This window comes from Podospora bellae-mahoneyi, assembly GCF_035222275.1.
Source record: "Podospora bellae-mahoneyi strain CBS 112042 chromosome 1 map unlocalized CBS112042p_1.3, whole genome shotgun sequence".
Taxonomy (NCBI): domain Eukaryota; kingdom Fungi; phylum Ascomycota; class Sordariomycetes; order Sordariales; family Podosporaceae; genus Podospora; species Podospora bellae-mahoneyi.
The window spans coordinates 208,426-231,982 of NW_026946361.1; the positions used below are offsets into that span (position 1 = coordinate 208,426).

Below are 23,557 nucleotides of genomic sequence, written 5' to 3' on the forward strand. Positions count from 1 at the left end.
GTCGAATCCCCCAAAAAGACACCCCTAAATCACCACTCAGTAATTCCTGTACCCCAGAGCTCCCTCCAAATCCAATCCCCTGACCGCATCCTCCAAAGCATCCAGCTCATCCAGTCTTGCGACAGACTTGCGCGCATCACACTCGTGAGTGTCAAAGTACCCACCCCCGTTTCTCAACACCGGCTCAGGGGAAGCCTCGGGGGTCAACGGACCACGGCCTCCCCGTCCATTACCATTCACAGAACCATTCCCATTCGGCTTGGCAGCAACGCCGTTGCACACATTCCAGAGATCACCGCACACAGCCGAACCTCGAGAGTGGCTCGGGCTGGTAAAGACACCCTCCACAGCGCTGACAACAAAAAGGAAGCTGATACCAGCAAACGGCCTCTCCGGGCGAGGCCAAACGAGCTTGTTCTTGGTGAGGGTCTTGACCAGCTCTCCGAGTAAGAACGAGTCGCAGTGGTACTTGTTGCAGCCCGCCTTGCCAGCCACTAGCTTCTCGAGCGTCGAGGTCACAATCTCGATGGCGGAGGAAACGAGAAGTTGGCGTTGCTCGTCGATGTGTTCTTGTTTGTGTTAGCCACTACACCTTTTTGTGAACAGCCTATTGGAAGAAACTTACTGATCAACTTGTCCCGGATGGGCAGCCCCAACGTCTTGATCGGCCCGTCACTCCCCACAATGGCAGTCTTTGTCACTCCCCTGAGGACCTCTGCGTTTCTAAACACATAGCTGATGTACAACCACACGATCAGATCCCTGTTGTAGGCATCCGGGATCGTGTGCTCCAGCCGCGAGATCCATCTCTCCCCATACACCTCCACCGCGTCAAACAGCTGGAACTTGTCGACAAACAGCGCGATCTGGCCGAGGGTATCAAGATCAACCTCCTTTGGCACCTTTGACCCCTTGCCATGGAGCGCATTGAGAACAATGGCCACGGCCTTGCTGTCGAATTGCTCTTCGGGTGCCAGCTGCAGGTGGATGCGACCATCGGATTGCTTCGACTTTTGGCCGCCTGCATACTTGAGCTTGCTCTTGAAGATTTTGGACGCAAAGGACAGATGCTTGGAAGAGACCTTGATCCTCAGACCTGGGCGAGAAGCTGGCGGCGCGGCCGTGGTCGAGGTTGTTTTTTGCTGGGTAGGTGTTGTCACCTCCCATGGCGCGAATGGCTCTGTCTGCGGGGGCACAATGACCAGCGCATCGGCGTCAGGGTCGACTTCGTAGAGGGGCGCCAAGCCTGCAAAGGGCGAGGCTACCACGACGACCTGGAGGGAGTCTGACATTGTTTTGTCTGTCCTCTGAAGGGTGGTGTTTCCCGTACAATGATGGCAAAGCACGAAAACAAGAGAGGAACGGAAACAAAAAAAAAAACCAAGAAAGACACCCGTCCCAAATTTACCTCAATCTCATTTCCGATCTTCGGGTGGCAGGAAAGGACACACACCTGAAATCCCTCCCCCAAGACAGAGTTGTCCCGTGGTGGTGGTGGTGGTGGTGGTGTGGGTGATGTGCCATGCATCGCGTGCGGGGCACAATCGATCACGCAATCCCGCCCAATGGCCAGGCCTGGTTGGACATCCCGCGGGGGGAGGGTGTCAAAGAAAAGGTAAGCGATTCCCACGTTTTTTTTATTGTGTGTGTGCCAATGGAACAATTCTTGAGCACGGCTGGCCTTCCCGGGGCTCAATTCATAATTGCCGTCTTGGAAATGGCCGCTCGGCAGCTTTTCATGTCGAGGCTTGCTGTGGTGTTCATTTTCATCACACAAGAATAGGTGCGTAAGTGGGCGAAAAGAGTATGGCAATGTTGTAATACATTAATATGCTAATGTGTTATTGTGTACATGTGCTAATAGGGGGATGTGCTAATGTGGTAAAGGGGTAATTTGTGAAAGGTGAAAGGGAGCATCAAAACACATGTTGTATGTTTTCTCTCATCTTAGAAGCGTCTCGAGATTTGCGGCCCCTTTCCAGGAAAAGGGGGTAGCGTGGGTCATTCCCATTGATTTCTCTCCACTTTGGTGTTGGCCAGGTGACCCTGCCTGTGTTGATGATGAGCACTGTCATGTCTGGCTTGAGGTACTGTTCAGGTGGCATTCCGTATCTCTTGTTCAAACATCCAGCAGCCCGGGCTTGTATTTCGAGTACGCCGGTGGAGGCTCTGGAATAGCTGGTTCCGAGCCAACTGTTGTTTCTGGCGAAGAAGCAGCCACGCCAGGAGAAGAAGCATTTCTGTTCATCTCTGACGATTGCACAGGCGATGCTCCTCGTCTGGGCAGCGGAGTCGTGATATCCAACAAACCCAGATTCCTCGGCCTGTCCCCTCCACTCCCAGTCTCCCCCTCAGATTTCACTCCTGGTCCCGTTGACACTCCTGAAGCCGGACTAACGGGGCCAATCCTCGCAGAAACCCTCGGCCCGCTCATCTCCCCTGCCCCCAACCGCGCGGCCTGACCACGTAGTCTCATGTTCAAAATCTCCTCCTCCGCCTTCCTCTCCTCCTTTCTCTTCTTCTTCTTCAGCTCCTGCCTCCAATACAGTATGGTCAAGCCAACAATAAGCGGAACCGCAATGCCCACTCCCAATCCGATCGCAAGCGGGTTGACCGTGCCGTTATTGAAATATTTGCGGGGATGGAGGTTTGGTGTTTCCAGTGGGATGATGGAATCCAGGGGTTGGGCTAAAAGCGGGGCCATGGTGTCGTCGTTACGCCTGTGACCCTGGGAATGGTGATAGCGCCGAGATATGGAACACAGTGGTGTTTGTACATAGCTGGGGGACGATGGATATATCTAGGTACTTTCGTCCGTGATTCGGCCGTGAGCAGCAGCCTTCAAGTCAACCTGATGTGAGGCTAAAGGCCCGAGACAGGGGGGCTGCGCTGCGCCAAGGCGCCGGTATCGTGATGTTGGCAAAAAGATTCAACACCTGATCAAAGAAAATTGTGCATGTTTAAATAGTTGAGCTGTTTCCTGTAGAATCGTCTTCATAGCTCAAAGATAATGCTTTCTGAGAGCCGACAGGTGGTCTGATACTCTGTCGGAAGACTCTTGCCATGGTGAGGAATATCGACAAGACGGGAAGGCTCTTGGCGTTGGGGCTTTGGTTGGAAGAGTTCCTTTCATGTGATCCCGACCCTCTCTGTATTCCAGACTCGAGGGAAGCTTCCATTCATTATAACCCCTTCCAAAATCCGTCCCCAAAACCTCCTCCAAACCAGTGAACTAAAACCAAACCTCCACAACTACCCCCCATGCCCATCTTCCAAAACCACGACCAACCTCACCCCCTACCCAGTCTTTGTTCCTTCATAACCCTCCCCAAAAGTCTCCTTCTCCGCCCACAACCTATTCCTCTCCAACCTCTCCTCCTCCAACCTCGCCATCTCCTCGGCGTCAATCTCCCTCGTCCCCCTCCTAAACCTGTCCCTGACAAACAAAAACCACACAATGACCGAAATGATGGCCAGCACCAGCACCGTAACCCCAATTGCGATGCCTGTAACGACAGGCCTCGAGATGTCGCCCGGTTGCGCGATTCTTGCGCTTCGAGCAAGGAGGAGCATTGTCGGGCTCGTGAACGGATGCGTTGTCGTGGAATGCTATTTTGGCGCGTAGTGGGATGTGTCTGGAGTGATGGAATTGTCCATGACAACATGTCAAGACTGTCAAGGTCGGGGTCTTCTTTTGTGCGGCTCCCTCCCTTTCCCCCTTCACGTTGCATCCAAGAAAACCCATCCCCAACGGCGTTAGCCTAAGCCAAGCATCGTCAACTCTTGCCCAAACGACAACAAGCTCGCTCGCTTAACCCCAAACCCCAGACACAGCTCGCCCAGATCACCCTCTTTGTCAACCTCCCTCTTCTTGGCGCACTGAACATGTCAAGTCATCTTCGTCTTCATTAAAGTGTACTAAAATATTCTGGTATGTATATCATGTCATATCTCGTTCATTCCCCCTTTTTCCTCCTCCCCTCACCACTTGAGAACAGCCTTGATGGCGCTACCAGCCTTGCTGTCCTCAATGGCCTTCTCGTAGTCCTTGAAGTCGTAATACTTGATGAACCTGTCGAGCGGGAAGTTGCCCTTTTGATGCTGCTCGATGAGATAGGGCACAAACTGTGTAACGTCATGTCAGTCAACGCCCAAAGCAAAGGGAAAAAGGGGGATACTGACCTCCTTGGGCAAGCTGTCACCCTCACAGCACCCGACGTACTCCTTGCCATAGGTCAAGTGGTCCATGATGTCAACAGCAACGTTGTTGCCAGGACCGGGAGCACCTACAGTGGAAGCTCTGCCGAGAGTACCCAGAGAGTCAATCATGGTCTTGATCACAAACGGCACACCAGTGGCATCAACGGCGTAGTCGCAGCCGTTCGACTGGCAGATATCCCGAATCTGCTGCACGACATCCTTGGCGTTACCAAGCACACCGTGAGTGGCGCCCAGCTCCTTGGCCAAGTCAAGCCTCGACTGCTGCAGGTCAACAGCGATGACGATTCTCGCCTTTCTGATCTTGGCAGCAGCCATGACCGCAGCCATGCCGACCGACCCAACACCAAACACAGCAACAGTGCTGCCCTCCTTGACGTTGAGAGAGTTCAACACGGCGCCGGCGCCAGTCTGCATGCCGCAGCCCAACGGGGCATAGAGGGCAAGATCTGTCTCAGCAGGGACCCTGACCACAGATGACCGGTGGACAAGAGAGTGTCTGGCAAAGGAAGACTGTCCAAAGAATGTGCTGTAAATGGGCTCACCGCCGGGCTTGGTGAGCATGGCAGAGGAGCCATCTGGGCGGGCGCCGCCAAAGTTGCGGTCGTTGAAGGTGTGGCAGTAGGCCGGGTGGCCGGATGTGCAAGCAGCACATGTCTCGCAGTGAGTAAAAGAGAGGAGGACTTTGTCACCGGGTTGGACATGAGAGACAGCGGAACCAGTCTGGACGACGACACCACCACCTGTGAACAACAATGGTTAGACGGTTCCCAACAAACTGACGCGTAGGGACAGAACCAACCCTCATGACCAAGAACAGCGTTGGGGCGGCATGGCAAGATGCCAACGGCGCATGACAGATCGGTGTGGCAGAGACCGGAGGCCTGGATCTCTACGAGAACCTCATCGGCCTGGAGGGCATCGAGGTAGACTTCGCGAAGCTCAAACTTGCCGTTGAGCTCGGGGGCAACGAGGGCAGTAGTGGTGCGGGACATGTTGGCTAGCTGGCTTGTGGATGTGATGGTAGATCTGTATGGGGTATCGCTATCTCTCTCTTGCGAAGGGAAGGACGGGGTGGATGAGAAGAACAGTAGTTGACTGGATTTCCCGCTTTGGAACCGGGCGAGTAGACATTATCGAGTGGGTAGCCCCATCTCGGTCGGCTTCAGTTCGCGCCCAGGGTCGTCGATGGCATCCCCCCTTCCCCCGCATAAACCGCCAAACCCACCCCCCTCTTTCAGTCGAGTTCATCCCAACCCCATGCTGTGCCCGACGAGCTGCTCGGCAAGTATCGCAATCCGGCAAGGGGTCCGCTGTCTGTTTGGCTGGAAATTTCGGTGGGTCGGCGGCATCGCGTTCGCACAGCAGCTCTCGATTTTTTCTGCTCAAAAGTCCGCGGTCGGGGTGGTGGTGGGAGGAGGTTTGTTTTGGGGGCCACGAAATGGCTGGATGTGGCAGGGGGTCACGTTGGCCGGCTTGGGTTTATTGGACCGGCAGCTCGGGCCATCCGGCGCGAAATGACAGCCAAGTCACGGGACCACGACCTTAAAGCGGATAAGGCACTCTGACGCACACTAGCCGTTTGAAGTCTGGCATGCTAAATTAAAGAACATTTTGCATTTTGAGAGACATGGTTTGATATCGTGGCGTGTATTCACTTACGCCTTAAAGTCTAGATTTTTTTTGTTGCACAAATGTCGGGACCCAGGCTGTGTCAACGCCTTGTTGCTTTGCTTGCTTGCCCACATGTGTTGAGAAAACAATCTGGATATTCTGATTGGCGGTTATCAAAGCATCACAGACCACACGGCTCAACCAGACAACTGGAAGCACTAACACAGGAATCCGGAGAGAACCCCACGTGGCTCCATCGTTGACAGTTGCGAAATGGATGGCCCACCGCCGCGCGGACACGGACGCCGGTCTTGGCCCGATATCCGCTCCTACCCGGCCGTGTCAAGAAAAAGTTATGATGGGCACCTGGTGATGATGTTATGCATAGTCTTGTCCGGCCTTGACAGCCCACGTGCCCGTCTCATCTTGAAGCATTTTCCCAGCTGCTCCCTTCTCACCCCCCACGAAATAGTCACAAAACAAAACCGACGAAGCCTGAAAGAACGAGACCCGGTGGAGATGCCACGACCGCCCAGAAAGCAACAGAAGACGGGACCGAGCGACATTTGGCTTCTCATCAGTGGCTTCCCCTGGGGATCTCGGGGCCGACGAGATCGCTCACTTTTTTCGGTCAGGTTTCCCTTCTGCTCCAATGGACCCCCGGCGATTACTGAGTGATGGAGCCTTACGTCACAGGGACTCGTCGAGAACCCAGCGCCCTGCATCTGCCGGCCTTTTAGCGCACCTGGCTGGGCACGGCAAGCTGGGGAAGTCTGGGCCCCCCTGCCAACTCAATATCAACCATCGTCGGGGGTGAGTGGGAGGGCTGGACGGCACACAACGGCAGGTAGGTGAGGCCTTTGTTGGTGATGAATGCCGAACACCGATTATTATTGATTTGTGAGTGAACAAATTCGCTGAAGCGAGACAAGGGCTGGCCACGGCACACACTTGTCCACTTTGGTGTTGATGTTGTAGTCAGGAGAATAGATACTTGGAATAAACAGTGGTAATGATATTTGATTATCCAAGCTTGAGACAGACAAACAAAGACAATGCTGTTAAAGTTCGGCTAGTGTGAGGTTTCATAATAAATGTACCAACGATAACTTTGTACTTTTTTCTATCGCGGTGTGATAAATTAAAAGCCCGAGAATGCTAGCCCCCTTCAAGCCTGCAAAGGTGAAAATTGAATTTTTGATGAATATAAAGTCGGTTGTTGTCTTGTCATGTCATTTTCGAAAACATTATCAAAACAGAGTATATTTTCTCAGATTGGGGTTACTTGGGAAAGACAACTTTTCCTATAACAAAAAAGAGGAAGCTACCGAATCAGTCACAAAACAAAAATCATCACAGATGAGAAGAAAAAAGGACATCACAGCACATGCAAAAGACCAAAAGTAATGGTAAAATGTCAATTCGTCATCGATGCCGCCCTTCGTAGACGCCCACGACTCCGTTCCCTAACTACCAAACTTGACTAGGTATCCAAAAAGGGATATCCAAAACCCATGCTCGCTTCCCTGACTGCGAACCATACCCTGATGATGATGATGCTGATGATATGCTTGACTCCCCTGCCTGTTGTTCCCATACATGAAATAAAGAGGAAAAAAGAAAATGTTCATTATTGTACACGGCCAAGGCTCTATGCCTTGCGGGACCTGGCGGGGCCGAGGGGGTTGACCTTCCACTGCTTGGTGGCGGGGTCGATGCACTCATCCTGGGCCTGCTTCCACTCGTTGATGACGATCTGCTTGCGGGCCTCGGAGCGGGGGGTGATGGTGCACTTGAACTCCTCGGGCTGGCAGACGAAACCCTGCGTGAGCTTCTCCTGGTCGGGGAGGATGGTGTTGCCCTGGGCGTCAACGTAGGGCTTGATGTCAAAGGCCCAGAGGATGCGAGAGATACCAAGGAACAAGCTGCGCTCGGCGACGTGGATACCAGGGCAGATGCGACGGCCAGCACCAAAAGTGAACTGATCACGCTTGGTGTAGTCGGGGTTGGCAGCGGCGTCACCGAGGGACTGGAAGTCGTTCTCATAGCGGTCCGGGTTGAACTTGCGGGGCTCGGGGTGGCGAGCAGGGTCCATGTGGATAGCCCAGACGTTGTTGACAACACCGGCGTTGGCAGGGATCAGGTAACCGTCATAGTAATCATCCTTGGTGACAGCGTGGGGGACAGCACCCATGATGGTGGTGGGCATCCAGCGAAGAGCCTCCTTCATGATCTGGCGAATGTACTGCAGGTCCTGCTCGTCATCCATGGTGGGCAGACGCTTGTCACCAATGACGCGGTCGATGATCTCCTGGGCGCGCTTCTGAACCTCGGGGTAAAGGACCATGGCCTGAATGAAAGCGTAGAGAGTGCTGGAGGTGGTGTCGGAGCCGGCCTCGAGGAGGGTGCCGGAGATGTAGGCAGCCTGGTCGTCGTCAAAGCCCTCGGTCTTTTGAGCCTCAACCAAGTCCTCAGAGAAGCAGCGAGTGATGGTGCCGTTGAGAGTGTCCTGCTTGGCCTTGAGCCAGTGACCCAGATAGAGAGCCTTCTCCTTCTTGTGCAACTCCTTGGCCTTGACACGAGCAGGGAGCAAGAAGTCGGGGAGGTAGCGGATGATGGGGAAGAAGTCCATGAGGCCGGCAGCACCAGTCTGGTTGAGCTCGGCAAACTCGCCGAAACCGTCAAAGAGCTGCATCATCTTGGGGTCATCGTAGGTATCGCTGCGCCAGCCAAAGACCATGGTGGTGGTCAGAGAGTTGGTGTAGCGACGGACGTGGTACATGGCGCGCTCGGGGGTGTTGAGGATGTCGAAGAGCATCTGCTTGTTCTCGAGCATCTGGTAGGGGACGTAGGACTTGGCGGCAGAGATGTTGAGAAGGGAGTGCACCATCTTGCGGCACATGCGCCAGCGAGGGGTGTAGCCCATCATGAGAATGCGGAGGTCACCACTGCAGAGAGTCTGGCCGAGGTACATCTCCTGACGATGCGAGTACATGTTGCTCTTCTTGTCCAAGAGCTCCTTGACAGCCTTGTCGCTCGAGAGAACGATCATGACCTTGGTACCGAGAATCAAGCTGTAGACTGGGCCATATTCACGAGCCCACTTCTCGAACTGAAGATGAGCATCCCGAGTGGGCATCTGTCATGCCGAGTTAGCAAATAGGAGGCTCCAAGTGCGAATGGGCAAAAACAAACCAAGTGAAGATTGCCCAAGATGGGAATGGTAGGAGGTCCAGGAGGGAGGTTCTTGGGCCGGCGACCAATGGTCAGGAGTTTGGCCAACAGAACCACGGTCACAATGACGGGGAGGATGTTGAGAATGACAGCCATGGTGCCGACAAGCGCAGAAGCAGAGCAAAGACGCAAGTGACAAAGTCTAAAGAAGCTGTTGTTGCTGTTTCGTCACCTACGCAATGCGCTGGTTCTTGTCGGATGCTGAGTCGAGAAAGAGTTTGAGGTGATGGGAGGAGAGGATTCAAGTACTCGGCCATCTGGTGTTGACCTCTCGGGGACGCCCCGTCTGCTGGCATCACAAGACCCCAGAGGACCCCGTAATCCCAAAAGGCGTTGATCTCTGTCGGAGCCGAATGGGAGTGACAAGGTGCCAGGGTTCTGGGTACGGGGCTACATTAGCGCACGGTGCGGAGGTGGGATAGTGTTTTGCGGGGTGAAGCTGAGATCCATGGCGGCCCACCGCGCGGAGATAGCGGTGGTGATGTGGGAGGCCGGATCGGCACGCTCATCTTTCCGGCTTCCCAAAACAGAAACCAAGAGCATTCTCAATCCTACGTGGCATTGAAAAGAGCAATCTGTCCTTCGTGATCCTTCTCGCTCCCCGCATCTCCCCGCAATCTCTCTCCTCGTCCGAGGTGTGCTCGAGTCAGCACTCGGGTATCACAAGGGCACGGGTTGACAGAGATTCGTGAACCCCCCCAGCTCTTTATGTTTACTCAACGTTGAACTTTTGAAAGTCCGTGATGAGGTCGTTGACCTGCCGCATGCTCGTCTGGTCGTACTTGTCCAAGATTGGCTCAACCCTGGCCGGCTTGGTGACGGCTCCCTGGTCGCTATATTGTTCGGGTGGAGAGGCACCCATGTGAGGGTGACGGGCCATGGGCTTTGAAATCGTCGCAGAGAGGCGATTTGTGAGAAGACTCCCGAGAAGCCAGTACTCGGCCGAGAACCGGACAAACCCGATCCGCTTCCAGAGCATCTCGGGAGGCAAATTGTGATCTTGCAGGAGCCCGTGGGGCCAACATGATGTCGACATGTCAAAACACTTCTCCCATATGGTGATCCAGTTGTCCAACGCATTGCGAATCGGTATGAGTTGGCCTTCGACGCCAAACAGATTTTGGTGTTGGAAGATCATGTAATGAATCGCTGTATCCACTGTCATCAGCATGAAGCACCGGGGTGCAAGAGGAAGTGGAGCGATATGCTTACCCGAAACCGTTGCGAACAGGTTGACAGGACCCAGATGAGAAAAGTGCCGGTGCATTTCAGGAGACATGGGACCAATGCAAAGCTGCTCAATCGCATCGCGAAGGAGCATGCCGCCAAACGGACTTGATGGAGGCATCCATCGATGGATCTCTGCGAGACACGCCTCTGCACTAGCGGCCTGGAAACACACCTCCGGGCTTGCCATGTGCATTTTCATCTCCTTGATCACCATGCGATGGGGCAGGTTGTTGAAAATGACGAATGCCGTGTCGACAAGGAATATCCACAAGAACGTGCTGCCAGCAATGTTAGGAACTCTCTAACAGTCAAGTCGAAGTCAACACTCACCGAATAAGTTCCTCCCGCACGACGAACTCCATCCAGTTGAAATCATGCTTGAACTGCCTGCTGTAGTCAGGATGTCGGGCAGTGTCTATACCCAGATCTCGCGCCACCTATCCAGTGTCAGCAAAAGTAGAGAAAGCACCAGGGGTTCCATCACTTACAGACACCACTGTGCTGAACCGATGGCGGCGAATCCTCCTCTTCCCAGCATCAGTTCCTTCCCAATTTTGGTACAGACATACAATGTACGAGGCTTGTAGTGCTTGAAGCTTGCGGCGGCTGGCAAGCACACTTGTTGGGGAGGTGACTTCTGTGCTAGGCTCAATATCCCTACAGAAGTCGTCATCCGTAAAGACCATCTCCTCCACACAGTTGAACCACACCTTGGCATCCTCATTGTCCGCTGGGTCTGGAGAAACGCACGCTCCTATTTTCATGTGTCAGACAAGAAACGGCGTCCCAATACCAAGCATGGACTAAACTAACCTATGAGAGCCATGGCGGCCAAGAGGATGGACTTGCACGTGGTCGGGTCAAAGGTTGGGCGATGGAGTATGTTCACGTTCGGATGCCAGACTGACCAGTATAGCTCGATGAACCTGGCGAACCTCGATGGCGAGAAGAACTGAAGACACTGCTGTTCAAGGGCGGCGGACCACGTCAGGGTGACAGTGCTATTGTTCGGCTTGACCGTGACAACATTTTTGACTAGTAAGACCACCTGCTGCAGTTTGATTACTATAGGGTTATGGAGCCATAGTGACCAAGATGAAAGGGTGTTGCTGCCGGACACGCCACCAGCCGTTAGTGCGGCGGCAGTTGGGTCGTCTAGTGGCATGAAGAGAGGTGGAACGGCACCCAAGAATTCTGGATGTTGGCGTTCTAGGTAGGAATTATGAAATGCCGCCACGATCTGGTGCCGCTGAGCCAGAGTAGCACATTCGAACGATGAGACCAAACCAGTCCGGCTGGTGAAGTCGTACAAGAATCCAAAAGAGTAGCCTCTATACTCTGAAGTGGTTGAGCTTGGGCTCAGCTCCCGCTGGAAAGCCTCAGCTTGGTGATCTTGCTCGGTGAGGCCGTCATGCCCGCCGGGATTGGGTTGGTGGGAGAAGTCGATATCCAGCCATCCGTCCGGCATGGAGTGGTGACCGTCAAGAACAGGAAATGTTGTGACGGCTTGGTGGATCAGGGCATCGAGATCGTCATAGGGCACATCATCAAAGGTGGACGCGGTGCCGTCGTCCATGCTGCCGCCGTGAGTCGAGACGATGGCCGAGGAAGCATCGTCAAAGGTCTGGTGGTGGTGTTGGTGGTGGTGGTGTATCAGGGCCGGTACCGGTGGGAGCTGTGGCATGATAGGGGGAAGAGGAGGAGGAGCTGAGGAGATCTCTCCCAGGATGGAGGGGGGTCCGGGGGCGGAGACAGGAGGAGCAGGGAGGGGGGCTGCGCTATTGCTGGCACCGTTACTCGCACCGGCACCGGCAGAGCCGCCATAGGTGCACTCGACACCTCTCTTTTCGCAGTTGAGACACGGCTGGCCCGAGTTGCAGGCCTTCTTCTGGCGAACACAGCGGTCACAGGCACGACGACGGCCCGAGGACGAGTTGGCGGCGCCGTCACAGGTCTGGAGATGGCGCTTCAACACATCGGTCCGCTGGAAGGCAGCATTGCAGAGGATGCAGCGGTGGGGTCTCTCGGATGTGTGCGTGCCGCGATGGCGCTGGAGGTGCTCTCGCCGTTTGTAGGTCTTGAAGCACACGGAGCAGCGGTGGAGTCCTGAGGTGTCGGCCATTGCTGACATGAGACAGTAGCATTCCCTTGTCTTGTTGGAGCCCTGAGATACCGATGACAGATGACATGGGGATTTGGGGAAGAAAAGGTCGATAGCCGAAACCAAGACAGGACTGGATCTTTCAAAAATGCGGGGGGTGGGCCCTGGTGGATGATGTTGTCCGTCCGCGGTGGGGGCCACTTAACTGGAACAGACATCGCCCTGTTGTGCCAGCCAATCAGCACCTGGAGATATGTCCGTTCAGGGGATCAGCGCTCGACCGAAGCCCCATAGGAAGCGGCAAATTCCACGAGCCGAGGGCGGTGAGGTCAACGTCATGTCACCATTTCACACTACCTCTTACACTCGACTTATAATATGGCAGTATATGAATGCTCATGACTCGGTTCGAGCTCTATACCTAATTCTCGAGATGGGGTTTGCAGTTCGAGCAAGATCATGTGTTCAAGATTTACCTTTGTCTAGTACAATTGACAAGAATATATATGCTCCAACATCACCATGTAACAGACCAAATTATCGTGGTACCGACATGTATAGGTGGTGGCAAGGTCAGATGTCTTCCACTGCAATGTGGTGATCAGTATTTTCTTCTTTAAACTCCAATGGCAGAATGTTGGTCGTAGCACAAGCTCCCTATGTTGTTCAGAACGTGATAAGTGTCAAATGTGTACATGTGAAGAGGTTCGTTATGTGTTTTGACTGTGAAATCGTGACCTGCTATCATTAGCATCCGCTGCTCTTTCTGTTATGACAATATAAATCATTCATTTTCACTGGTATTTATTGCTCCCAGAAAGTCGTTGCCCGAGGCCAATCTTCCCAGTGAACCCTGATGGGTTGCTCCAGTCAAGATTCATTCTTTTCATCCCATTCTTGGAGCATGATCAGGTTGGTCTCACAGTTATTCGCTCAGATTCCCAGCTCACACTGTACAATAGCAATTTTTTCACCATGGCGGGGCCCATGATGGTAACAGGAGCAAGTCGGAGATCTTGACAGTTGAAACTCTTCCTCCTCATCCCCCCAACTCTTCTCCCCACCATCGTATCAGCGACCTTCACATCCCGAGAACTCAAAGTTTACCCGGTTACCGTCATCAAAACCACCAAAGGAACATTTCCTCTTCACAGTAAGTCCAATGTGAATTATCGACAGACAGGCGTTTCCTGATGACAAAAAAGCCAAAACTAGGTACCTCAACTTCTGCCTCCGCCTCAAATTCTCGACAAAGGACATCCTCGGCTAGATCGATTCCGCGCAACAATCCAATCTTAGCTTCCCAAGAAACCTCGACTTTCTCATGCCAATATTGTCGCCTTTCAGATAGCAACATTGACCTGGGACACACAGCGGCTCTTGCCTTAGAACCAATGCCCTCGAAATACCTGGATTTCTCCTCAGATATTAACTTCAACGCAGGAACAGCGTGTTAGTTCTTGATCCAATTTTCATACAATCTCCTCACAACAATCTCATTAGCAGTGTTGGTCTCGCAACAGTACAACAGTTCAGCCTTCAACCACCCGCAGGCTTTGGTCTATTTAAGCAAAAACCCATCCCGACGACTCTCCGATCAAAATTTTCCTCATCATTCGCATTCATCAGCAAAAATACCAATACCTCACTCGGACCCAACAATCATCATGGATTGTCAGAGAGTGCTGTCCCTTTGGGACCAAGCTGCCTTCCGAGGCTACATGTCTGTTGCTCTCTGCTTTCCTACCAGCCTCACCGCTAAGCCTCCGGGACATGACATCGTTGGCCGCATCAGGCAGTCGCTCAGGCGGCTCGCTTTGGAGCGGGCAGAGTTTGCCGGCAATCTCACGGTGCAGCACACCAACGTTGTTCTCCAGCAGACCATATCGGACTTTATCCCCTTGGAGGTGCTCCACACCCCCTCTGACGCCCCCTCTGACACCCTCTTTAAGATGTCTTACGACGAGCTGGCGGCCCGAGGCTTCCCGGCCAAGGCTTTCGTCCATCCCGACTTCACTCTGAACATTCCTTTGGAAGAAGGGGGTGAACCTGTCCCGGTCTCTAAATTCCGGGTTCTCTTCCTCATCGAGGGTGGGTTCGTTCTCTTTGTCAACCTCCACCATTCTTTTGCAGACGGATCCAACCTGGCTACTCTCCTTGTGCTTTTTGGCAAGGCCACCGTCGCTGAGGACAAAAATGACCCCATCGGCGCTTACCAACCAGCCAACGTTTGGCTGAGCCTTCCCTTTGAAAAGTGCGGCAAGGACTTCTCGAGCCTCCTGGCCAAGTGTCCGGAGTACGCTCTGCTGGACGAGTCTATCGGCCCGACCAAACCCATCCTCTCGACTCTCCCCAACGCTCCTGGGACCAATGATGTTGGCAAGAATATCATTGTGGATCTTGACAAGATTACTAACCTTTTCGACAAGTCGTTGAAGATCTCGGCCTTTTTCGGATTTTCTGCCATTGCTTGGTCTCACATCGCCAGGGCCCGTCTCTCCGGCGTGGAACCTGTTCAGCAGTGGGCTTTCCGGAACCAGGTCCCGGCCTTCTGGAACCCCGCTGACTGGTCCAACAAGTGCAAGAAGCTGTTCGCCGAGGGGGACTACGCCGACAAGAAGTACTTTGATGCTATCCAAGGCTATTACGGTAACTCGGTGACCCTTCCCATCACTTGTGGACCCATCAAGGTTCTCGACCTTCTTTCTGCTTGCCGTTGGAACACCCACGCCTCGGGTCGCGACAGCCTCACCAAGATCGCCACGGCCATCAGGGCCGCCAACAAGGCCGTCAACGAAGGCTTCATCCTCATCCAGACCGCTCTCTTCCACAACACCCCGGATATCCGCAAGCTAGGCATGAACCTCGACTCTCGTGGTCCCCAGCACTTGTCGGTCAACACCTGGGGCTTCTTGGGTACCGAAGCCAAGTTCTTCTTCCCCGGTCTCAGAAACGCTGTGACCGGTGGTGATGGTGTGAGAGCTGAGGCTGTCTGCCGTGTTCAGGGCGCGTGGGCCAAGGCTCCTCACTGCCTGGTTCTCCCCCACCGCCCTGCCATCAACCCCAAGAAGGAATGGAGGTTGTGATTACTCTTCCGGAAAGATCCATGGAAACTCTGCTCGCTGACAGTACATTTATGTCTGTCGTCAAAAAAGTTGTGGAGTAGGCGGTTATTACCATACAGGGCGGCGTACTTGGGCGGTATTCTTATCATACAGGGATGGCAGATTTTTACAGGTGCTGAACATAGCGAAGAGGCGGATATAACTGATAATAATTAATATTTTTTATGAAACAACAATTCCCAACGTACCAATGCATTCGTGCTATCATCTCTATTGTAGATGTGTGACCAGGTTCAAGTTGCCCTATTTCTTTTTGATGATGAACATAGTAGTAGGATTTGACACATAAAATGAGGCTATTCTCGTCTCATCAAAACCTCCGTCGACCGGTGTCTCTCATTGTTCACAGAACACATCGCATGTGTATCGTACAAAGGGGGGTCGCCAGGGTTAGGGTCCCCTTATTTTGGCCAAGAACACGCCAGGTGAAACGGTGGAAACGCCGACAGAGAATAGAGAATGAGAAACCAGCACACCATCGATATGAAGGCAGCCCAGCGCCGAGGTGAGAGTGAGTGTCACATCAAAAAGTCCAACAGCTTTGTTCGACCTGCCATGTGGTTACAGTCGCCCCACAAAGAAAGAGTGCCTGGCGTGCCTGGGGAGGCGCAGCAGCAAGTTCCAGAGTGGAGTGACGTATTGGATCCAACCACAATGCGAAAGCCCATCAACGGCCTCCGTCTTTCATCGACAAGATGAGGGGTAAAGTCATTCGATGCCCGTTTGTAAGGCGCATTCCATTCTTGGCTTCAATACAAATAAATACAGAAGGATTTTCTCTCTGGGCGATCCTCTGCCAGGTTCAATTCTCCTGCATCGTGAAGAGACCATTTTCACTCTTTGAACCAGATCGTGACACACAACCAACAAACCCCAACCCCACAGTATCACCAAAAAAATGGCCGACCAAGTCCGCGCCAAAATCACGGCCGCCGCCGCCAAAAACAAGGAACTCCTTGCCATCCTCCAACAAACCGACCACGCCATCCCCTCACTAGAACAACAGCGCCGCCTCATCAAGGATCTCGAAGGCGACGTCAGAGCCTCAGACGCGCGCGTCGCAGCGGTAGACCGCAAGCGCAAAAAGGAATACCACGAACACGAGAAATACCGTGACTCTGTCCTCAAGCGCTTTGCTTACAAGGCTACCGGTAAGCGCGAAAAGTTTGAACAGAGGGCTGCCAAGGAGGAGCAAGAGTATTTTGAGGCGCTTCAAGAAGAACACCGAGAAACGGAAATCAACAAGGACGTCAAGATTCAGTTGCAGGAGGTGAGGCGAGTGGCTGCTGACTTGGAGAGGGATGTGGCGAGACATAACGAGGTGCAAAAGCAGTTAGATGAGCTGTACGGCAGGATTTTTGGCGGGCCGACACCGGGGTATCCGGAGGAGGATGAGCAGGAGCGGGAGGCCAATGCAAGGACTCAGGCGTACCAGGCTACCAAGGGCAAGTCAGAGGCGGAGAGACAGGCTTTGAAGATTTTGGGAGAGGGTCAGTTGAGGATGAAGAGAGCACTGGGCTTCATGGAGGAGGCGTTGATGCACTCGAGGCGGGATATGTTTGGTGGCGGGACCTTTACGGACATGATGGAGCGCAATGCGCTGTCGCAGGCTGAGAGGGAGGTCATGTCGGCAAACATGCTGGTGATGCAGGCTCAGCGCATGAGCCCAAGAGTCACCAACCTGCCGCAGGTCAATATCGACCAAGGCAACTTGATGATGGATGTATTCTTTGACAACATTTTCACCGACATGGCGTTCCACGACAAGATCAAGGCTTCAAGGGAGAGTGTGTTGCGGGCAGCCATGGCGATGGACGGGCAGGTTGCCGCTGCAAGGCAAAGGGTGGCCCAGTTCGAGGGACAGCTGAGGTTGGAGGAGCAGAGTATGAGGGAGGCTCGCGAAAAGCTGCAAAAGGTCAGAGAGAGGGTGTTTGAGACTGTGGCAGCAAGTACGCCACCGCCGGCATATGAGCCTTGAGATTGTACTCTGAACATTTCCTTTTTTTATCGATTAAGATAGATAGGTAACCTTATGCTGAGATGATGCGCGGCTGCTGCGCTGCCTTTGTCCCCCCTCCCCACTCTGCACGTCGGAAATATGCTTTGAGCTACTGCCCACCCGTTGACAGCCGGCCAGTTGAATTGCATGCAGGTCGAGGTGGGCCCCCTTTCCCGACAGCGATTTTCTCCCTGATGGCTCCTTCTTCGTAGTTGTTGGCAGATGGATGCGATGGTGCGTTTACCTTAGGTGGTAGCCTTGTTACAAATCTGGTCCCCTGACCCAGAACGGCTTAGCGACTCCGCCTTCTCCGAGGCCCGCCTGGCTCCTGCCTTCTCCTATCGAGTTCTGCTGTCCTGTCACTCGAGCAAACGAACGCACAAACTTGGCAGAATTTGCGTTCAAATTTCCATTCTTTGCATCTTTGTTATTCTTTTCTTCGTTGCCCACTGTATTGGCAGAGACTGGCGTGTGTTTGGCTGTGTGACTGGAGGCTGCCCCAGGTTCGCGAAGCCGAGGCCACCCTTATCTATGCCCTGAGAGTTGCTACACCGCACATAGAGTTCTTAGCCCTACCTTACTTGCTTTCGTACCTTAGGCTCGCAGCCACAACGTGCCGGCCGACGCCGACCTTGGCTGCCTTACCATCTGGACATCAGCATCGCCAATCCACCGCGCACTCCATCTCACATGCACTTGAGCTGTTGCTGTCAGCATATATAAGGTAGCTCAGTTTCATCGCTACAATGCCTAGAGTAACAAGGCGGAGTACAAAGCGAAGTAAGTCCTCATATTTCTACCTGGGCGACCACAACTTCTTAACACCACTCGCTACACAGAGGCGGAAGAGGAAGTGGCGGACAAGACGGCGGTAACTAGCACGAATCAACAATCGCTTCCCAATACAAAGTTTGGGCAAGCTTCTGAAGTTATCACTAGATACTTTGGAATCCAAGGTGTCCCAAGGCGGTTCACCAAACCGAGCAGTGATAATGGCTCAACGGACAGTATTCACAGCTGCCCACCAAGTTCTGAGGATGAGTACGAGGACGAGGTAGCCATTGTAGAAGACATGCAGTCTGAACCAGCACCCCAACTGCAAGAAGGCACCGAATCTTCCACGTCACTAGTCACCGAGTGGCTATCCACGACTCCCGAACCGGACAAGGATGACACTCGCTCTATTTCATCGCCTTGGAAAACACGAAAGACAACGTCTGAAACGAGCACACTGTCAGCCTCGAAAGGGCATCAGCCTTGTTCACCTCTCAATTCGCAAGACCTACACCATCAGAGTGATTCGATGGACATTGATCCGCCAAGATCGCCGCAACAGACATCACTCAGCTTCAAATCCATCGAACCGCCTTCAACCGACTTTGAGTTCCAGGTCCAGTACAACACCAATTCAGGAAACAAGCTGAAAACCCGATCACTCTCTCCATATGTTAGCGGCAGTCCTCTAGGCGGCGAATCTGAATTGGTTCAACGTCCTCATTCTACACCTCCCGAGCGAACTACACCCAACCTAGTCCTCGAAACAGTGTTGGGTTGCTCCGACTTGCTTAATAGAGGGGATGCCTCAGCTTCACAGCCTGACATCAACGAATCTTTGGCTGACGATCAACTTCATCTGCCAATCCTGTCTGGTGAACAGATACCAACAACTGAACATCAGATTTCAGCATGGAACCCTTCGTCTTCACGCGGTTCCAGTCCTCTGTCGTCACCTCCCGACTCACCAACCATGCAATTGCTTGATATGATAAACTTTCCATCCGTCTCGGCTACTCCCTCAGTCCTGGAATCTGCCGACTCTGCAACACTTCCAACGACCGAGGCGTGCTTCGAACCCAGAACTAGCACAGTGTATGAGACGAGCGTGCAAGCCCTAGATCAAGCTATTGTTGTTCCGTTATCCGCTCAGCCAGCACCCATCCCAGATCACTCCTATCTACTTCGGCCATCTGTGCAATCAGCACCCACCCCGGTTCGACATGCTGCCCCTTTGAGCAAGATGGACAAAGTACCTAGGGTCGCAAGTCAAGTCCCCAAGAAGCGAGCACTAGTGGTAGGCTCAAGGGAAGAACGCGATATCCTGGTGAGACTGTATGTGCAGGAGGCCGGCGAGCTGACAACAATAAAGACTAAGCTGTCCTATCTCGGTAATCGAATTGGACAGGTCAAGGGCGTGAAAGAGACCGAGAGGATGCTGAGAATTCTGGGCCAGGCGGAAAATGATGGCGAGTTGACACTGAGATCTATTCACAGAAAACGGGCGGAGGAAATTAGGCAGCGAGATGCCAAGGTTGAGGGGCAGAATGCGAAACAGGTCAAGAGTGGTGAAGGACGGAGTGGGAGTCTTTTAACTTCTAACATCAAGAATACTGTTGGGGATGGCGCTAGTGCTGCTAAAGTCGGGGCTGAGGACAGCACTTGCACTGATATTCCCATGACTGATGTTGGGGACAAGGTCGATGTCGACAGTGGTGCCAATCTTGAGCAACCCGCGGTTACCAAAGGCAAGACCACGGCTAAGGAGGAGCATATTGAGGATATGATCTATGTATGCATGGGACTCTTTACAAGCCGGCAGGATCTGGCTAGGACGACGAAGGCGGCCGGGGCGAACGCAGGGAACGACACGGCCGGGAATACCTTGGAACTATGGGCGCTTCACACCTGCGCTAAATGCCGATTTTGGGCGATGGAGGAAGAAGGCATTTGATAGAGTGGTACAAGATAGATAGTCGTTGCTCGTTTCTTCTTGTTGCTCTTCATTAGAAAGCTCAATCATGACCTTGCTACAGAATACCTGGATCATGCTTCTGGCAGCGACGCGCAGTCACCTTGTTATTGATATGTGATGATCTATTAATAAGTCACGTATAGATGCGATAAAGTGTACTTTTCTTCCTAATTCAGGTCACCACCCTGCTGTCAAATGTTCAGGGAGCCGCGGGAGCAGTCTCAACAATCTCCACATATCGGAGAGTGATCTCGTACTTGGTGTCGGACGGCGCCGAACTCGTCGAAGACATAAAGGCCGCGAGGTTTCCAACGGCGTACATCCACCCGCCAACACGATACAGAACAACCGGAGCGACTGTGTTGGTGGTTCAGCAAACTTTGTCGGCTTCTTGGAAGGGGGCTGGGGCCAACAACTTACCGCTTCCATCGGGGATGACCCAATTCCAGCCGATTGAGCCTGTCTCTGTGTCCAGAGTCCACTGTTACCAAGAGGTGGTTAGCAAGCGTGACCCACCAGATCAAAAAGGGGCAACGTACAATGTCCGTGGCGTGGCAAAACTGTGCGTCGCAGACATATGGTTCGTTGGCGGATGCTGTTGGTTTTAGAGCTTAGCATTCTCACCATTCCTCGGGGGGCACATATGCAGGCGGCGGGGAACTCTTACTCAACGGAACGTAGTCCATGTTGCCACTAAATGGTGATAACAAAGCACACGTTAGTTTGTCTGGCTCAACAAGGGCAGTGCGGCACATACTAGTACGTCTCTATCCTGGTGGTCCCGCCCGCAGTCTCGAAACCGAGCGCCTGGGTGGCCTCACCGCCGACGGGTTGAATCCTGATGCCGGAGGAGGAGGTGCTCTGGTCATCAGGGATGGTAATGGTAAAGCGGCGGGCGCTGTTTTGGTTAGTGGCGATGTTGGGGCTGGCAGCGTTGGAGATCCAGCCGACGGATTGACCTGTGGATTTCCTCAGGACTTGGATCGCAACGCTGATGGTTGTTGACGAGGGGGCGGGGGGGGCGAGGGTCTCTGTCGCTGTCACGGTGGACACGAGAGTGGAAATGACGGTTGACGTGGCTGGCTCGGTGACGGTGACGGCGTTGTCTGGGTTGATGTGGGTGATGGTTGTGGTGGACAGGGGGATGGCGCTGGACCTGTCGAGGCAGTGGCAGGCTGAGGAGATTCGGGTGTCTGGGTAGGCGTCTTCGCCGGAGGGGAGCCAGGTGGGGAGGGAGGCAAGGGCAGTGTCACGGCGATGCTTCTTGTATTCGGTTACTGTGATCGCTTGGGAGGTGGGAGCAACGGGAGCAGAGACGGTAACGGTGACGGAGGAGATGTCTGAGATGACTTGGGTGACGGTTGTGGCTTGAGTCACGGTGATGACTCTGGGAGTGAGGTCAGTTATCTGAGCTTTTGAGAGAAAAAGAGACTGCCTGACTTACACCTCCTCAGTGGCCGTGACTTCGGCGGTTTCCAAGGGAAGACCCAACACACTGCTGCAGAATGGAAGGGCCTCGGAGAAGACGTCCTCGGAACGCAAGAGCACGAGAAGCTCATCACTCGCCTTGCAGCTGTTGCAGCGAGCAGAAACTCCAGAAATGAGTGTGGTGGCGGCTTGTAGCAGCAACAGCCAGCCGCTTTTGGTGACAGGAGCCATCATGTTTACCTAATTACAACTCACTTGACAAAAGCAACAAAAAGAGCAATCAAACGAGCGACTTGAAGGCGATGACCTTCATGAAGGAAATATATAAACAGCATAAAAACCGCGGGAGTGGCGCGCATTTTGATCATCATCACCTGGACGCAGGGCTGAAAGGAGGTGCCAGGGGTGTAAGCCGTTAGCGCCTCAGTTTGAAGGGCCTGGACCGTTGTAGCGGGTCATCGGCACGCTGAATGGGGAAAGTGGATTCCCATAATTCTGTCAATAGCGCCATCGAAAAGCAGCTGAAAGGCCCTTAAAAAGAAGCTTGGTGTTCCAAAATTGCATTCGCTAAAGTTCTCTGTCTCACGGATATATATTTACACGTGTTTCCCTCCCCACCACCTGGGCAGGCAGTGTTCTAGAATATCACTTCTAGATCTCCTCTCTTGACATCTACACCATGATCAAACCGCCAAACACGGCCGCGAGGGCAGTCAAGCCCAAGACGTACACCGACGAAGCCTTGATACCAGCAGCAGCATTGGTGTCGTTGTCTCCACCTTGACCACCAGCATTGTTGTTGTTGCCACCGTTGCCGCCCTGGTTGTTGAGGCCCTGGGGAGCACTTGTTCCATTGCCCCCGTTGGCACCAGTGTCAATCACAAAGTAGGTCGCCCCAATGGCAGGGCCGAGGCCAAGCTGAGTCCTCCAGCGGGAGAGCTATGTCTCGTTGTCAGTTTTCACCATGGACATCATCATGACGAGAAGAAAAACCTTACGTTCCAGTTCGCAACCTCCCTCTCCATCCCCACACTCTCAAACCCAGCAGTGTTAAACCTGGCCGGCTGAGTGTACAAAGCCATGATGTACCGATGCACGCCCGAGTTGGCATCTGGCTTCGGCGCAGTAAAGTTGGTAAACGGCGCGCCCGAATTCGGCGGCCTCGCCAACCTCTGCGCCGTGCTCAACACACTCGAGTTTTGCCCGTTCAGCGTGAAATTACCCGCCAGCCAATGTCTCAGGTTGCGAGCGGTGGGGTTGCTCCTCGCGGGCGCGTCGGCATCCAACAGATAAATCAGGTAACGCGTCTGGGCGGTGATGTTGGTGGCATTGTTGAGGTTCTCGACGGAAAACTCAATGGGGAGGGTGCTGATCTCGTTGACGGTGAGGGAGGAACCTGGGATGAGGAGCTCGCTGTGGTTGGAGTCGCCTTCGGTTTTGTAGGTGGCATAGAATGACACGGCTGGGTCGAGGGCGGGGATGACTTCGGGGACGATGCCCGAGTTGACAAAGGCGTTTTTGAAGGAGAGGGTAGAGACGGACTCGGCGTTGTCGTCTGCGAGGGAGACGCTGGCCAGGGCCAAGAGGGAAAGGGGGAGGGATTTGGAGACTGTTGGATACATTTTCGAGGTAAATTAGGTAGGTATACTGATCAACAGCTGTATAGTTGGAATAATAATACAACGCTAGTGTCCGGCACTGCCAGAATGAAACACTCGAAATGAAAAGATGGTATTGGAATTGCCAGATGAAGAGAGAAAGAGAGAAAAACTTCCGATGGATGAAAAGACATGGAGGTAGGTAGATATAAATCCCAAAACCTCGCTCGGACAATTGATCCGGCACACGAACACGGGGTA

At 53.4% G+C, this 23,557-nt stretch overlaps 10 protein-coding genes across 10 annotated transcripts; 3 read left to right on the forward strand and 7 right to left on the reverse strand.

Annotated features, from left to right (window-relative positions):
* Nucleotides 1–36: 36 nt before the first annotated feature.
* Nucleotides 37–1,292, reverse strand: QC761_100340 (uncharacterized protein; the record flags this gene model as incomplete). The annotated part of the gene is made up of 2 exons (XM_062873283.1): nucleotides 37–569; nucleotides 626–1,292. 2 exons carry the CDS (start codon nucleotides 1,290–1,292, stop codon nucleotides 37–39), a joined length of 1,200 nt encoding a protein of 399 aa, XP_062735909.1.
* Nucleotides 1,293–2,119: 827 nt separating this feature from the next.
* On the reverse strand, nucleotides 2,120–2,704 carry QC761_100330 (uncharacterized protein; the record flags this gene model as incomplete). The annotated part of the gene is made up of 1 exon (XM_062873282.1): nucleotides 2,120–2,704. One exon carries the CDS (start codon nucleotides 2,702–2,704, stop codon nucleotides 2,120–2,122), a length of 585 nt encoding a protein of 194 aa, XP_062735910.1.
* Nucleotides 2,705–3,857: 1,153 nt separating this feature from the next.
* Nucleotides 3,858–5,828, reverse strand: QC761_100320 (uncharacterized protein). The gene is made up of 3 exons (XM_062873281.1): nucleotides 5,021–5,828; nucleotides 4,183–4,961; nucleotides 3,858–4,125 (listed from the first exon to the last, which is right to left on the reverse strand). Exons 1-3 carry the CDS (start codon nucleotides 5,211–5,213, stop codon nucleotides 3,982–3,984), a joined length of 1,116 nt encoding a protein of 371 aa, XP_062735911.1. The 5' UTR covers nucleotides 5,214–5,828; the 3' UTR covers nucleotides 3,858–3,981.
* Nucleotides 5,829–7,238: 1,410 nt separating this feature from the next.
* QC761_100310 (uncharacterized protein) lies at nucleotides 7,239–9,162 on the reverse strand (the record flags this gene model as incomplete). Its single annotated transcript, XM_062873280.1, has 2 exons — nucleotides 7,239–8,971; nucleotides 9,028–9,162. 2 exons carry the CDS (start codon nucleotides 9,160–9,162, stop codon nucleotides 7,484–7,486), a joined length of 1,623 nt encoding a protein of 540 aa, XP_062735912.1. The 3' UTR covers nucleotides 7,239–7,483.
* Nucleotides 9,163–9,778: 616 nt separating this feature from the next.
* Nucleotides 9,779–12,524, reverse strand: QC761_100300 (uncharacterized protein; the record flags this gene model as incomplete). Its single annotated transcript, XM_062873279.1, has 5 exons — nucleotides 11,110–12,524; nucleotides 10,785–11,032; nucleotides 10,627–10,733; nucleotides 10,279–10,574; nucleotides 9,779–10,215 (listed from the first exon to the last, which is right to left on the reverse strand). Exons 1-5 carry the CDS (start codon nucleotides 12,425–12,427, stop codon nucleotides 9,779–9,781), a joined length of 2,406 nt encoding a protein of 801 aa, XP_062735913.1. The 5' UTR covers nucleotides 12,428–12,524.
* Nucleotides 12,525–14,064: 1,540 nt separating this feature from the next.
* On the forward strand, nucleotides 14,065–15,483 carry QC761_100295 (uncharacterized protein; the record flags this gene model as incomplete). Its single annotated transcript, XM_062873278.1, has 1 exon — nucleotides 14,065–15,483. The coding sequence occupies one exon, from the start codon at nucleotides 14,065–14,067 to the stop codon at nucleotides 15,481–15,483; it is 1,419 nt and encodes a 472-aa protein (XP_062735914.1).
* A 517-nt stretch (nucleotides 15,484–16,000) lies between these two features.
* QC761_100290 (uncharacterized protein) lies at nucleotides 16,001–17,500 on the forward strand (the record flags this gene model as incomplete). Its single annotated transcript, XM_062873277.1, has 1 exon — nucleotides 16,001–17,500. The coding sequence occupies exon 1, from the start codon at nucleotides 16,421–16,423 to the stop codon at nucleotides 17,498–17,500; it is 1,080 nt and encodes a 359-aa protein (XP_062735915.1). The 5' UTR covers nucleotides 16,001–16,420.
* Nucleotides 17,501–17,738: 238 nt separating this feature from the next.
* QC761_100280 (uncharacterized protein) lies at nucleotides 17,739–20,348 on the forward strand. Its single transcript, XM_062873276.1, has 2 exons — nucleotides 17,739–18,301; nucleotides 18,361–20,348. Exons 1-2 carry the CDS (start codon nucleotides 18,268–18,270, stop codon nucleotides 20,247–20,249), a joined length of 1,923 nt encoding a protein of 640 aa, XP_062735916.1. The 5' UTR covers nucleotides 17,739–18,267; the 3' UTR covers nucleotides 20,250–20,348.
* Nucleotides 20,346–22,043, reverse strand: QC761_100278 (uncharacterized protein). The gene is made up of 6 exons (XM_062873275.1): nucleotides 21,715–22,043; nucleotides 21,028–21,657; nucleotides 20,938–20,963; nucleotides 20,810–20,865; nucleotides 20,691–20,751; nucleotides 20,346–20,627 (listed from the first exon to the last, which is right to left on the reverse strand). Exons 1-6 carry the CDS (start codon nucleotides 21,930–21,932, stop codon nucleotides 20,470–20,472), a joined length of 1,149 nt encoding a protein of 382 aa, XP_062735917.1. The 5' UTR covers nucleotides 21,933–22,043; the 3' UTR covers nucleotides 20,346–20,469.
* A 202-nt stretch (nucleotides 22,044–22,245) lies between these two features.
* On the reverse strand, nucleotides 22,246–23,320 carry QC761_100275 (uncharacterized protein; the record flags this gene model as incomplete). Its single annotated transcript, XM_062873274.1, has 2 exons — nucleotides 22,246–22,637; nucleotides 22,697–23,320. The coding sequence occupies 2 exons, from the start codon at nucleotides 23,318–23,320 to the stop codon at nucleotides 22,371–22,373; spliced, it is 891 nt and encodes a 296-aa protein (XP_062735918.1). The 3' UTR covers nucleotides 22,246–22,370.
* Between the last annotated feature and the right edge of the window lie 237 nt (nucleotides 23,321–23,557).

Bases quoted from the DNA above. Each gene is read 5' to 3' on its own strand.
- QC761_100280 (XM_062873276.1), top strand. From the start codon at position 18,268: ATGCCTAGAGTAACAAGGCGGAGTACAAAGCGAA. The intron at 18,302-18,360 runs GTAAGTCCTCAT...CTCGCTACACAG, and splicing joins AAGGCGGAGTACAAAGCGAA to AGGCGGAAGAGGAAGTGGCG.
- QC761_100320 (XM_062873281.1), bottom strand. From the start codon at position 5,213: ATGTCCCGCACCACTACTGCCCTCGTTGCCCCCGAGCTCAACGGCAAG. The intron at 4,962-5,020 runs GTTGGTTCTGTC...TGTTGTTCACAG, and splicing joins CGCTGTTCTTGGTCATGAGG to GTGGTGGTGTCGTCGTCCAG. The intron at 4,126-4,182 runs GTCAGTATCCCC...GACGTTACACAG, and splicing joins GTGACAGCTTGCCCAAGGAG to TTTGTGCCCTATCTCATCGA.
- QC761_100278 (XM_062873275.1), bottom strand. From the start codon at position 21,932: ATGATGGCTCCTGTCACCAAAAGCGGCTGGCTGTTGCTGCTACAAGCC. The intron at 20,752-20,809 runs GTACGTTGCCCC...TCTTGGTAACAG, and splicing joins TTTGCCACGCCACGGACATT to TGGACTCTGGACACAGAGAC. The intron at 20,628-20,690 runs GTAAGTTGTTGG...CCACCAACACAG, and splicing joins GGTCATCCCCGATGGAAGCG to TCGCTCCGGTTGTTCTGTAT.